Source organism: Eimeria necatrix, genomic scaffold (genome assembly GCF_000499385.1).
Source record: "Eimeria necatrix Houghton genomic scaffold, Enh_scaff23, whole genome shotgun sequence".
Lineage (NCBI taxonomy): Eukaryota > Apicomplexa > Conoidasida > Eucoccidiorida > Eimeriidae > Eimeria > Eimeria necatrix.
In genome coordinates this window covers 150,896-163,767 of record NW_013655180.1, presented here as the reverse complement: position 1 = coordinate 163,767, position 12,872 = coordinate 150,896, and the positions used below count along the sequence as shown (strand labels likewise).

The 12,872-nt window shown below is 50.2% G+C and overlaps 3 protein-coding genes across 3 annotated transcripts; all 3 read left to right on the top strand.

Annotated features, from left to right (window-relative positions):
* Positions 1 to 1,604: 1,604 nt before the first annotated feature.
* Positions 1,605 to 2,809, top strand: ENH_00032900 (hypothetical protein, conserved; the record flags this gene model as incomplete). Its single annotated transcript, XM_013584932.1, has 2 exons — positions 1,605 to 1,719; positions 1,917 to 2,809. 2 exons carry the CDS (start codon positions 1,605 to 1,607, stop codon positions 2,807 to 2,809), a joined length of 1,008 nt encoding a protein of 335 aa, XP_013440386.1.
* A 38-nt stretch (positions 2,810 to 2,847) lies between these two features.
* ENH_00032890 (hypothetical protein, conserved) lies at positions 2,848 to 7,129 on the top strand (the record flags this gene model as incomplete). Its single annotated transcript, XM_013584931.1, has 5 exons — positions 2,848 to 3,326; positions 3,494 to 5,063; positions 5,204 to 5,357; positions 5,739 to 6,374; positions 6,867 to 7,129. 5 exons carry the CDS (start codon positions 2,848 to 2,850, stop codon positions 7,127 to 7,129), a joined length of 3,102 nt encoding a protein of 1,033 aa, XP_013440385.1.
* Positions 7,130 to 8,401: 1,272 nt separating this feature from the next.
* ENH_00032880 (hypothetical protein) lies at positions 8,402 to 12,872 on the top strand (the record flags this gene model as incomplete). The annotated part of the gene is made up of 8 exons (XM_013584930.1): positions 8,402 to 8,662; positions 9,078 to 9,229; positions 10,258 to 10,345; positions 10,489 to 10,667; positions 11,259 to 11,677; positions 11,829 to 12,110; positions 12,215 to 12,329; positions 12,437 to 12,872. 8 exons carry the CDS (start codon positions 8,402 to 8,404, stop codon positions 12,870 to 12,872), a joined length of 1,932 nt encoding a protein of 643 aa, XP_013440384.1.

Below are 12,872 nucleotides of genomic sequence, written 5' to 3'. Positions count from 1 at the left end.
CACTGAAAAGCGGAAATCTTAGGTCAACTCAGACAAGGCAAGAGAGATATCACCTAAAACCAGGAAGGATTGTGCATGCGCAGGAGCATGAGGTTTCTGGAAAATAAGTGGAACTTCTTGCCTTCTCTTATGTCTTAGTCTCCAAAATTAAGGTCATGTTTTGTTGGTGATGCTAGGCTACTACTTTTTGGCTTTTACTGTCTGACCATTTTTTGGATAGAATTGATCGAGGAGGTGGGGGACACTGCCGACAAAGTAGTCTTTCTATTTGGCGCTGCAGAATGTGTACTTTCTCACTTTCCGTGGCATCACCTCAACGGCGCGTTACAATGCCAGTGCTGCATGGACTACGGCAACGGGTTCATAACAGCAATTACTGCATACAACTCTCTCAAGAAATGTGTAAATACTATTCCCATATGGTTTACCTGCTCCCCCACCCCGAATAGTGCCACAATACTATGTATTTTCACCCTTTGCGTCAGCTACTTGCAGACGCGGATGTGCATAGCTTGGCTGCAAGCTTCTCGTCATGGATGTCCGAACACCGCTGTTCAAGCATGCCTAGACTCTTGCCGAGACAGTAAGAGTCTGCCCGAATAGATGAGCATGGCTGTTTTTGGGAACGAATTGCAGTAGCCAGAGGCAATGTGGGTGGATCGGGATAGCATTCGGCCAAAGCTGCACTATCGGTCTTCACCCAGCATCCTTACCTCTTTTATTAAAATGGTGAGTTTTTGCATCTACATTAGGTTGCTGAGAAGTTGAAATGAACTTGCCAGAACTCCTGGATGCTTCGCACCTCAAGGCTTGACACATATGACAGCGGCATTTGTCTGTTCTTCGCTGTTGTAGGCCACAATTCAGATTACTTCAAGTGCACAAATTAATCTTTAGAGCTGAGGAATTTAGACAGGCATGGGTTTCCTCCTGCCGTAGGGCGCCACCCCGATGGACCGCCACGGGACAAGGAGAGTGACCCTGGATAAGAAGAGGGAAAAGGCCTCTTCAACCTTTGGCCTCCAACTCCCTTGAAGTTAATTTTTTCGAGTAAGAAATTCTGACGAGTTATTTGCTTTCTAGCCGTGAGTCTTGTTTCCTGCCAGAACGAGCACTTTTGTTTCTGGGCCCGTGTCTACAACGGCTGTAGTGGATCGATGGGTGCGTACTGGTTTCCTGATCTCTCAGAACAGTTGGACCTGCTGCAAAATTTAAATGCAGACTGACGTGTATTTTTTATTTGGAGCTGTAATTGCTTCTGATATCCAGTCTGTCGTGTACTTCAGTGGTGCGTCTCCTGTTGTACGTGTTAATGTGCGACGGTGTGTAGCCAAAGCACAATTTCGTGGAGCACTGTCCCCCTTCAATTTGTTTTGATGCTTTAACTCTACTTTAAGGCAAACTGCTTGTCGAATTAGTTTTTTTCCACCATTTTTCACGCTAGGACTGGACACAACAACTCCGCAACACTGACGGACAAGGGCATTTCTTGGAACTGCAGACCTCGCGATTTTTTATCCGAAGCGAATATCAGGGTTTTTCTCATGATTCAGTGCTGTCTTTAGCTAGAGCTTCTCGTTTCTTCATGCCACGACCCTGAAGAGATGAGGGCCTTGGTCCTATTAGCACTGTCCAAGGCCGTCTTGAGCGCGCTTGCTTCTCCAGTCACACCAGATCAAGAGACGACGACGCAATCTACCTCGTCTACTGAGCTAGAGGGTAATTAATGAGATACTTGGAAATGTGCATACCGAATAACAGCAATGATATCTACTGCATAACGGCGTGAAGCGCAAGCATTTCGAGCACCAGATCGCACCATAACTTTAGCCAGCGGCCAACAGGCATCGATCAATCCCGATCAAATGGATGTTTTGTGCTTATTTGATGTTGATCTGAATGGTCTTTTGCCGCAGTGCTGACCAATTTGAGCGTCGATGTACAATGTGGAAGCTTAGTGGTGGAACCAGGCGAAATTTTTGACGTTACAGCCCGTGTCAATGGAGACCTTTCTAGAGCACCTCTGGAACGTTCCTTGTGGCTTGGGCTTCAGTTTCTACCAGTTGGCGACGCTGATGCACAAGAACAATCAGCAAGGGCCTCTGAAGTTCTGTGGGAAGAACTGGAGGGGAACACAGCCTCCTGGTCTCTGAAGCTGGATGGAAAAGGAGAATACCGGGCACTCGTGCTTGGCCAATTCTATTGCAACGTAGAGGAACAGTCATTTAAGGAGGCAGATCGCCTGCCTTGCCTCCAACCCCTGCCTTTGCGAGAGGGAACTGAACTCCGGGTCAGGGTATCCCATGTCTCTGCTCGTCTGAAGCTCTCATGGGACAAGCCACAAACCATACGCGCGCTTTCATGTTTAAAAGATGCACCCCAGGGAGAGCTTCAAGTATCAGCTATCTCTCTGGACGGTTCTGAGTTTCTGCGTGACTTTAAGGGCACCGTGTACCTTGTGGCCATTGGCACCAATGAGGAAAGCAACTTTTCGCCACAGCCAGCGCTTGGAGGTCAAACAAGTGCGCCTCTGATAAACGGAGTTGCCACTTTTTCGAACCTCCAGCTGGTCAGGGAGGGAACATTCAGGCTTGTCGCCACTGCTGATGGCGCACAAGCTGCAGAGAGCGCTACAGTGATTGTCGCCCCTGCAGTTTCGCGGGTGATAAGGCGAGCTATTCGTACACGTGCACAACACCGCATCACTATACGCGCAGTATTTTCTTTTCTACATTCATGCTCTATGCTCACCACATGCTGTTCTATCGGCAATGCTTTGCCGTCATGTAGAAATCGCGACTGCTTCTGAGTCTGCTGCGAAGTAAATACCAGCTTGCCCTTTTCCGTATGGAGGCTCTCTTTTCGCCAGCTGAGTGCGTGGGACGATGCAGGTTCTGTGAGCAGCCTCCAGCAGTCATATTTGTTCCACAAACCGCTGCGATAAGAGTTGCGGTGGAAGTTCTACTTGCCAGTGGCGGGAGAGACACCAGCTTCGTAGGACTGATGCAGCTGCAGCTCCATGCAACCAATGGCGACGAAACGCTGCCACAAGATTTTTATGAAACGCAGTGTGACCGTGGTCTTTGCCTTTGGAGTGATTTGGTCCTTAGAAGCCCTCCAGGAAAGTACCACATAAAAGCTGCAGTGGCAGGGCAGGTTGCCCTTGGAGTACCAAGCACAAATGCAGAATACAGCAACGCCACTGTTCGCCCTGCAGTATCCGCCCCAATTGTCTTCAAAAAAAAAGTCAGATTTCCACAGATGAAGGGCACAAATGCAAATGAGGCCCTCGGTCAAGCTGAGTCGGAATCCGCTTCCTTGCTTTGGTAAAACTCATATTACATCAACTACAGTTTGACTACCACCCTCTGCATGACTAGTGATATGTGTTGACGTGAACTTAGCAAGAGTACGTAAACGACTTTTACCAAGCATTACTTCGCATCGGACAATGCTTTCTGTCTGTGGTAAAATTTGTGCGTAATCCCGTTAGGTTCGTTCAAACTGTTCCTCGGGCAGTCCGAGTAGGGCAGCCGTGGGATCTGGAGGTCGCTGTAGACCTCAAATCCTTGAACCTCACACAGAGCGTGCTTCACAAAGAACGCTTGAGACGGGAACGAGAAACACTAGGAAGGCGATCTGCGCTTGCCGGATGGAGCAGTTGGACAGAAGGTAGCAACTCATCCCGTTCACTCCGGAGCTGGCGAGACCGACACCGCTTCATCCCTCAGCACCGGAAAACTGAACCCCGCAACCCTAATGGTTTGCAGCACAAACTTCAAGTTTTCATAGCAGAATCGTGGCCCGAGGGCACGATCGTCCTCAGTGGAAAGGCAGAAGGAGTAACGAATGGGCAAGGACTGGCGACCATCAGTGGCCTAGCTTTGTGGCTGCAGGACCAAAGATCCACAAGTTTTCGCAAGCCCTCGTGGGTGAAGCTTCGTGTTGTTTGCACGAGCTGCAGCAGGGCCAACAAGGAATTTCGTACACAACTGGAAACGCCGAAGATATACCTTGACACAACTTCCGCCGTAGGCGTCTACAGTGACGCCGGAAAGGCCGCTTCAGCCCTCTTGAGGTGGCAGTCAGCAAAACTTCTTCATGGACCACTTACAAAAAGTGCTGCCCTCATACTTCCAGGTCATCCTGCACAACTATGCGTACAGCTGCTAGATAGGCCCTTTGCTGACGTGCTCATAAAAGCTGAGCATGAGCCAGGGCTTGTCCTCTTGGGTGAGAGCAGCATACGCGTTTCTCCGTATGCATGGCCTGTGTCTGCTTGCTGGAAATTTAAAGCTATGTCTTTCGAAGACCAAAGCGAAGTACATGAGAATGGTCACAAAGTCTACTTTCAGCTCATTAGCACCGATGTCTCCTACAGCAATTCTGCTCGGGTGCGCTGGAAGGGAATGGCTGCTTCTGACGGCTCTGTGAAGGTCATCGTCTTGCCGTCTCGCCCAACTCTCGGGCCAGTTGCTTTTCGCGATCTACTACGAAACCCAGATGTGAGTCGCGTTGCAATGCTGGATACCCAGCAAAGTGGAAGCCCAAAATGGATAGAACTACGTTCAGGCTTACTTCAGGAGCGAGTCCGACTCCCTATGGTTACGAAAGTAGCTAGATCTAGCAGGAAGACGCAGGCGCATACTGTTGCCGAGCAGTGGGCCGAAAACAAAGAACGCTTATTTCTACGGTGGCAATCTTCCGCTGTCGTGGTTGAACTTCTGCCGCCACAAACAAAAGTCGTACTAGAACTAAGACCATCTGCTCCACTTCGCTCTATGTTACAAATCACAGGCCAGTGTGTGGATACAGATGCTGGGAACATTCTTGTGGCCACGCTTAGCAGAACGATAGGCGCAGAAATATCTGGAGGGCAGTCTGCAAGTAAGAACCAAAACAGCTATGGAGAGCAGAAATCGCAGGAACTGAAGTTGCTGCTCGACTGGAGTCAGCTGAATCCATCAAGTGCTGGGCTGCTACGTCATCGCGTAGTTTGCGACTTCCGTGTGGCAAGCCATACGGAGCAGCAAGTGCAATTTCTCCCCAGGCCATCTGTGGACGTAATTATTAGTAAGTGCGGGCCGAGCTATTTGTGAACTTTTCCGCGTCGCAACAATTACTTTTGGGCTGCTCTTCCCTACTTAATTTTTGGTCGCTTCGTTTCCCAGCATGCATGCATAAATTCTGGTGTCTTCTGCAGTTCGGCAACAATGTGAGGAGGGCGAAGTCTTTACTTTCCAGCGTGGCTGCGAACCCTGTCCAGAAGGGTTCGAGTGCTCTCTCGGCACTGCAAAGCAGTGTAGGCCTGGCGAATTTAGTCCAAGAGGAAGCCTCACGTGCCAGGCCTTCATCCCGTAGGTTTTCGTTGGGTCATGTAGCTTCTGCAAACAAAGCTGTCCCTTCCCACGCTATCGGCCTACCGAACAACTCCGCAATCACAGAGTAGCCATGCCACGCATGCTGTGGATGCCGCTGTGGATGCCTCATTCTTTTCATGTATTCGGGCCACTAAATCGTTTTGGTGCTAGCGAACTGCTGCTCATTTTCGTACATTTTTTGGCTTTGTTTACTCTACGACAGTCACAGGGAAACGTCTCCAGTCGACAGATCAGAGCATGATCCCACGGAATGCCCAACAGGCATGTATCTCTTATTTGAGGACGGTTCTCCACAGTACCACGTTTGCCCTGCTGGTTTCTTTTGCCAAGGCGGCAAAAAAGAACCTTGTAGCTCAGGAACATACGCACCAGTCGGCAGTGGGCTTTGCTATTCCTGCCCCGAGGACGCAGTCTGCACTGACCCTGCAAAAAGGCCAGAACAGTGCCCACTTGGATGGCAGCGAAAAGGAGAAGAGCAAGTATGCACTCCATGCCCGCCAGGCAAAATGTGCAACGGCTGGAGCGGTATTGCTGCTAGGGAGTTCACGGACGTGCGTTGTCCTTTGGGCACTTACACGAAGGCGGAATACCCAGGTGTTTGTATTCCTTGCCCGCCTGGATTCCAGTGTCCGGACCCCATAGAAGCCCCGCAGCCGTGCCCTTCTGGAACAAGCTCCCTTGGGGGCAGTCGCACGTGTTCTGCAGCGCCTGCTGGACTTATAGTGGAGCTTGGCAAGGAGCACCTGCCCCCCCGGCCCTGTGATGACGGACTTATGCCCATTGAAGTAGACGGAAAGTGGTGGTGTGGCGTGGGATACGATGACACGAGCTTCGATTTTGAACAAAATAGCTCACCAATGCGCTCTTCTCCCGTTGCCAGCACTGACGTCACAAGGGCTCAATCCTTCCCGAACCTGTGTACAGCAAATCTAATGGATCATAAATCGTGCTTTTCTTCATACCTGCCGCCCAGTACGTGGTGCCCAGCCTATGGTTCAACTACTAAAAGCTGGCCTTCGGAATTGGCAAATGGGCCTTTCTATGGAAAAAGTGGAGGATTCTCGCAGTTCTTCGCATCGTGCGGGTACACACAAACAATCGACGACTCAACAACCCGAGTGAGAAACTGTGGCTTACGTCTTTAGTCCAGCTCAGTGTATGGGTACTCAAAGCCTTGCAAATCTTTGACGGGCGCTGTGCAAATCGCTATTTTAACACTTTCTACCTAACATTTGTGGCCCACTTTTAAACAGATTAAATGTCGCACGAAGGTGCTTAACCACCCGGCTTTGGGGACGCGGCTATCAAGTGAATTGATCTGCCAGATTGGCTAGTAAGCCGCTGCACATCGCACGACTGCTGACAGATCAAAAGGCGCCTTCGTGCAGGGCACCTTATGAGCTGCTAACGAATACTCCTCCACACGAATGACGCATATTTTCTAGCGGCATGAAGCACCTTTTGGGACTGGCATGTGCTATGCAGCCTCTGCGGCCCCCAAGAATGGCGCCCTATTAGACGTGGTTACTTTCAGCTTTCCTGGCAAGGAGGTGTCACAGGATGGACTGCGCAATATGACACTCCAAAGGAATATCCATGTTGGGAGGGCCACAAGTGCGAAGGGAAACACCACTGGCCTCGGCACTGCCTGCCAGGAACGTATTCAAATGCGGATGGGACAGACTGTATCAAGTGTCCAGCAGGATGGCCATGCCCCAATTCTCGCACAAACAGCGAACAACTGGTGATTCCATGCTGGCCTGGTCATTACTGCCCTGAAGGCTCTGCCAGCCCAACTGCAAAGCCTTGCCCAGCCGGGACGATAAATCATGAAAGTGGCTCGAAAGACATTTCAGCCTGCAAACCCTGCCCTGCTGGATGGCTCTGTGCGGAGAGGTCCTTCCATGCTGTAGGACGCCAGCCGTGCCCACCAGGACATTACTGTCCGGAAGGATCTAAGGAGGGCATTCCGTGTCCAGCTGGGACTTATTCGCCGTACCCAGGAGCCTCTGATAGAATGAAGGCCGACAGTGACTGCGTAGCATGCCTGGCGGGTTATTACTGCAAAGAAGGCAGTAGCTTCTTCGATATGCTCTCTCAGCCGTGTCCCAAAGGTACGTGTAAAAGTAACCAACCTTCGCGGGTGCAAGCAGTTGTCCGGCCTCATTAAGCTCGAAGAAACTTCCTTCTAAACCAATGTCTCCTGCTCTTCTATTATTCCATCTATATGTGAATGAGCAGCTGAGCATATGCGACATTTGTACTGCTGCTGCAGGCCGCGTATGCCCTGCGGGTACTGACTCGGAAAAAGGACCAAAATGCCCTCCTGGCTTCTACAGCTCTGTTGGAGCCCTTACAGATTCTTCGGAGTGCACTCCTTGTACGACGGCACAACTCCAGTCAGCAGATAAATTCTAAAATATACACAGGGTGCTTTTATTTCATCCCAGGTTGGGAATACCATGGAATATTCTTATGTTAGAGAAGGAAGCATTATTCTTTGCTGACCTGTTTTTTGATGGGTGTAAATTACCGTAGGCCCAGCTGGATATTACTGCGATTATGGGGATGAAAATAGCGCTCCTGAAGGAATCACTGGTCAATGCCCTTCTGGAACTATGTCTTTGAACACTGGGCTATATGGCGAGGCGCACGCAATACGCCCTATTCCAGCGGAAGCAGGTAGGGACTGGACAATGTATCGGCAAGTTTCAGCACTAAAGTCAGCCACATTTTTAGACTTAGCCTTTAAGGCTAGCAATACAGCAGCTTTTTCCTCCAGCAGTACGCATGGCAACGCCGTGAGCCATTCTGCTTAGCGTTTTAAAGGTTTACAAAGAAGCAAATCCATCGCCTCGCCATATCGCGCAGTGTTCAAAAACTTTGTTCCAGGAAGGCAGTGGCCAGTGGTTCCTTGAGTTTCAGGAGCAACGTGGGTTGTTTATGCATGCTGCAACGCAATAAAACGAAAATTCAGAAGGTTTAGATGAAGTTGCATCCGGTATTGCTGTGAGTCAGGTATGGATGCACAATGTGTTGCATGTGATCCCGGATATGAGTGCGCCGACGGTGTACGAGTCGCTTGCAAAAGAGGATTTTATTCTGATGGAAGCGCATCATGCCTGCCGTGCAAAGCTGGTCACTACTGCTCTGAGGAGGGAACCACTGAAGAACAAATGAACCAGCAGAAATGCCCAGCTGGCGTCTATTGCGATGCGGGAGTCGATTCTATCCCAACGTTGGCGAGCCATCCCTGTGCAGCGGGGAGTTACTGTCCTGAGGTATGCAATAAATCCACAATATTTCGCATTGGTCTTGAAGTAGCAGCATTCGGGGCCTTTGCTACCTCCCACTCGGCGGGTTTCCACTGACTACTCTTTTCGTAGTTTAACAGAAATTTGGGTAGTGGGGTCGCTTAGCGTGCTTGGAGTTCAAAAATTTCATACGCCACGGTACTTTCTAACGGCCGAAATGTTGCTAGACTTTTTCGTGCGCTTTCAGGGAGTATCAAGTCCAATAAAATGTGAAAAAGGAACCGTGAATCCGAAAACTGGCCAGGTCACATATATTCCAAAGGCACCCACATCTCAGATGCAGCTGGCAGAAAGGAATTCTAGAAGCTTCCTTAGGCTTGCCAAAATTTTCCTTGGCTCGATGTTCATACCGCTGCATATCTGCGTGCGCTGACTACATCAGGCAGACAAAACAGCTTGCGTGCCTGTCGCTGCCGGCCAGTATGCATCAATAGAAGGGCTGACGGAAGCTGAGGGATCCTGCTCAGTTGGATATTATTGTCCGGAGGGATCGACATCGGCAACAATGCATCACTGCCCGGCTGGAACGTACTCGTGAGTTATTTGCTAGCAGTCTGCCGTAAGTTCTGTAGCCTGCGAATCCCCCTTGTCTAGTTTGTTCTTTTTTTGCGAGTACAAGGGCACGTCAGCGCCACCTGCGAAGCATACTAAAGGTAAAGTAGCCGGTCAATACTCAATGCTCGGCACGTGCACTGTTGTAAAAAAACCGAACAATTTTTATGCTTACATGTGTTGTAGAGCTCAACCGGGGGCGGCGAGTGAAGAAGAATGTGACAAATGCCCACAGGGTGCGTAACTTTTCATGCATATGCATATAGTAGTGTACCTTGTTTCGGTGCATAGCATAGTCCTTAGCTCTCTGTTCATCAGATCGAAACCTTGTTATGGTGGCCACTTCAGGCTCCTACTGCCCAGAAAGTGGCAGTCCTCAAGAATGCCCAGAAGGCCAATACTGTGAACTAGGCTCCATTGCACCGAAGCCTTGTCCATCTGGAACCTTTAGCTCTGCAACGGGGAACTCAGCGCTCTATGATTGCACGGCTTGCCTGCCCGGATATTACTGCGAAGATGAAGGTGCACTGGCTCCCTCCTCTAGTGTAACACACTGCATTTGAAAAACCACTGTTGTTGTGTATAAAACACACTGTTGCAAACACACACAGGCAGCGAGAAATTATGCTGAATTTTTCTGCCACATTAAACGTAGGGAACCCGCACCCACTCCGCTCACAAAAGCACCCAGCTGCGGATGCTACTGTACAGGCCTCTCTTCACCAACCGGTCCTTGCGACGCGGGGTAAGCTCACGCTTTTTCGCTGCACATCCAACGCAGAGCCCATGAGCTGATATTTCCGATTCAATACATAAGGTGTACGCTTGCAAGTCGGCTCCTAAGCAGAAGGTGACTTAGTCCATATCTATCGACGCGCCTCCATTTTGGGAATTCACCACAGCCTTTTTCTCTGGCAAGGCCTTCTATCTGTATCTAGCATTAAATCTTCCCAGGTTGCTTGACTTTTATCCACCTTCAGAATCTAGTGGCCTGCGCTTGAGGAATTCAGGTATCTGTGCTATGAGGGGGCATCATCTCCACGCCCAACTGATGGAAAGACTGGGGAGCCGTGCACGGCCGGGGGCTACTGCGAAGAGGTCAGTTTCATGCTTGCTGTCCTCCGTGATTTCCTTCTATTTTCTTCGGTGCTTCTACTCTCACGTCCAGCGTGCCATTTTATGCGAATTGTGCTCTCATGTAGTGCCCTATCTTGTTTTGCACTTGCCGTTTACGAATTTAGGGGGCAACAACAAAGTCATACTGCCCTCCAGGGAAATACAATCCTTCTCCGGGAGCTTCATCGAAAGATGATTGTATAGATTGTCCTGCTGGACAGTATTGCACCGGAAGCCATTCTCCAGAGCCTGATGGACCGTGCGCACCGGGGGCATATTGTACAGGAGGCTCCGATACCTCCAGGTGAGTAAACTAGCCTCACTCTCTGTCACGTGTCAGTGGGAAATATCGCACTTATATGCTCGCCTTCTAGTTACAGTCTACATCTGCCTAGGGCTTGAAAGCCAAAGTGCAAAGCTCTCCGTTCTCTTCCCCGCAAGCAGTGTCAAAAAAGTGTGAGCGAAAAAGTTATATAGATCTCTGTGGTGAACCACAAGGTTTTGTGGTTCTGCCGGAGAAAAACATTGCGTTGTTCTAAGTCTCTCTGCAAAACTCCCCCTTTATTCTTTGCTATGACGAATTTCCGCAGACAAAATGTGGCGCGAAAGGGGTACTACGCCGCTGAAGGATCTTCTGAGGAGCTTCCATGCCCACCTGGAAGTTTTTCCCCACACGAGGGACTGGCTGAATGCTATCTTTGTGCTCCTGGGTGTGTTTTGTGCCATCTTCAAAACTTCAGTTCGAAGTGCTAGCTCACCACGGAGGTGTTACGGAAGGTAGTTTGATAAGAGCGACGAAAGATTAGAGCCCCTGCAGTTCCTCAAGGCCCCTACAGCTTGGCCAGAGGTGAAGCATCAGCGCCTCAGCAATACATCCGTCCGTTTGCTTTTGCAGATGGGTCACAAAAACCGAAGGCAGCACAGAATGTGATCCTTGCCCCACTGGGCACTACTGTCCAACAGAAGGAACATCTACTGAAGTGCCGTGTCCTCTAGGAACATCAAGGGAAACTGGATTTGGCTCGTCGATCAACAGTTGCTACCTGTGCCCCCCTTACAAGGCATGCACTTCTACAGGAAACACAGAGCTGATCCAAAACCTGCCCTATTGCGAAGCTGGATATTACTGCATCTACGGGTCTCCAGCTACACAGCCGTCAAAAGATGACGAAACTTACGACCCTAACAAGGCTGGTCCCTGCCCAGCAGGCTTTTACTGCGAAAGCCAACAGATCCTTACACCGTGCCCTAGAGGCAGCCTTGGTACTAATGAAATGCAGCAAAGTGCAACAGACTGCACCAAATGCCCCGCAGGTAGGCATCGAACTTGCTCACTGCATCTTGCAGTATTCAACAAAAGCATTTTCAACGGGTTTGTTGCCTCTTGAAGTTTTTCTTGCCGAATATGTTTTCCTATCTCTAACACAAATAGAGATCATGTGACTGGTTTGTGCCCGGTGTGCAGGCAAGGTGTGCCAAGACTTAGCAGGGTTAACGGCCACAGAATGTCCTGAAGGTTTCATTTGCCCAGAAGGAACAGCGACAGCTGAGCGCGTGGCAAATTTGTGTCCAGTTGGGAAATTCTGTCCTGCTGGCAGCACCGACGGGACGAACTGTGCCAAAGGCTCATTTGCGCCCACGAAAGGCATGTTAGAGTGTGTAAAATGCCCGGCAGGCTACCTGTGTGAGGATCCAAGTCTCGACCTCTCTCAGCAAGCCTGTCCAGAAGGATACTTCTGCCCCGCAGGTGGGCATTCGCCAGCAACTACAACTTGCGGTGCCAGCAAAATGTGCTGTAGGGCATTTCATTTTTTGGCGCTCACGCGTTGTGTTGTATTGGCCTGATTACAGCTTCAAGTGACAAACAGGCCTGCCCGGCTGGAACTGTAGGTTTTACGAACAACCTTTCTAATGAGTCCCTTTGCCTTCGTTGCCCACCCGGACACTACTGCCCAAATGAGGCTACGTAAGTCACATCCCCGCCACTATCAATTCGTAAGTAGTTTTCTAGAGAGGCCGGATGCGCTTCAGCGGACTTTTTTCTCTGTGCGTGCGTTACGGCTGCATGCTCAGGGCCAGCCCAGACAATATGGAACAGTGCCCTCCAGGGAAATATTCCAGCCGCGGGTCAAAAGACCAAAGCGAATGCAAAGAATGTCCAGTTGGGTATTACTGTCCGGAAGCATCAAGCACTCCAATCCCTTGCCCAGGAGGAAAGTTGTGCACGGCAGCCGGCCAGGAACAACCCAATGAGGACTGTCCAGAGGGGTTCTACTGCGAAGCAGGAACCTTGCAGCATAGTTACTCGGTTGCACAGGTCTGCCCAGCAGGTGCTTACTGTCCCACCAATTCGTCGTCCCCAACATTGTGTCCCATGGGCACGACCTCACGGAATCAAGGGGCCACTTCGGAGACAGCCTGTACGCCGTGCCCAGCAGGAAGGTACGTGCCGCTGCTTTCAGCCTATGGCACCCTTTCGTACAGCTTCACTATGTCCGTAAAAAGTTGA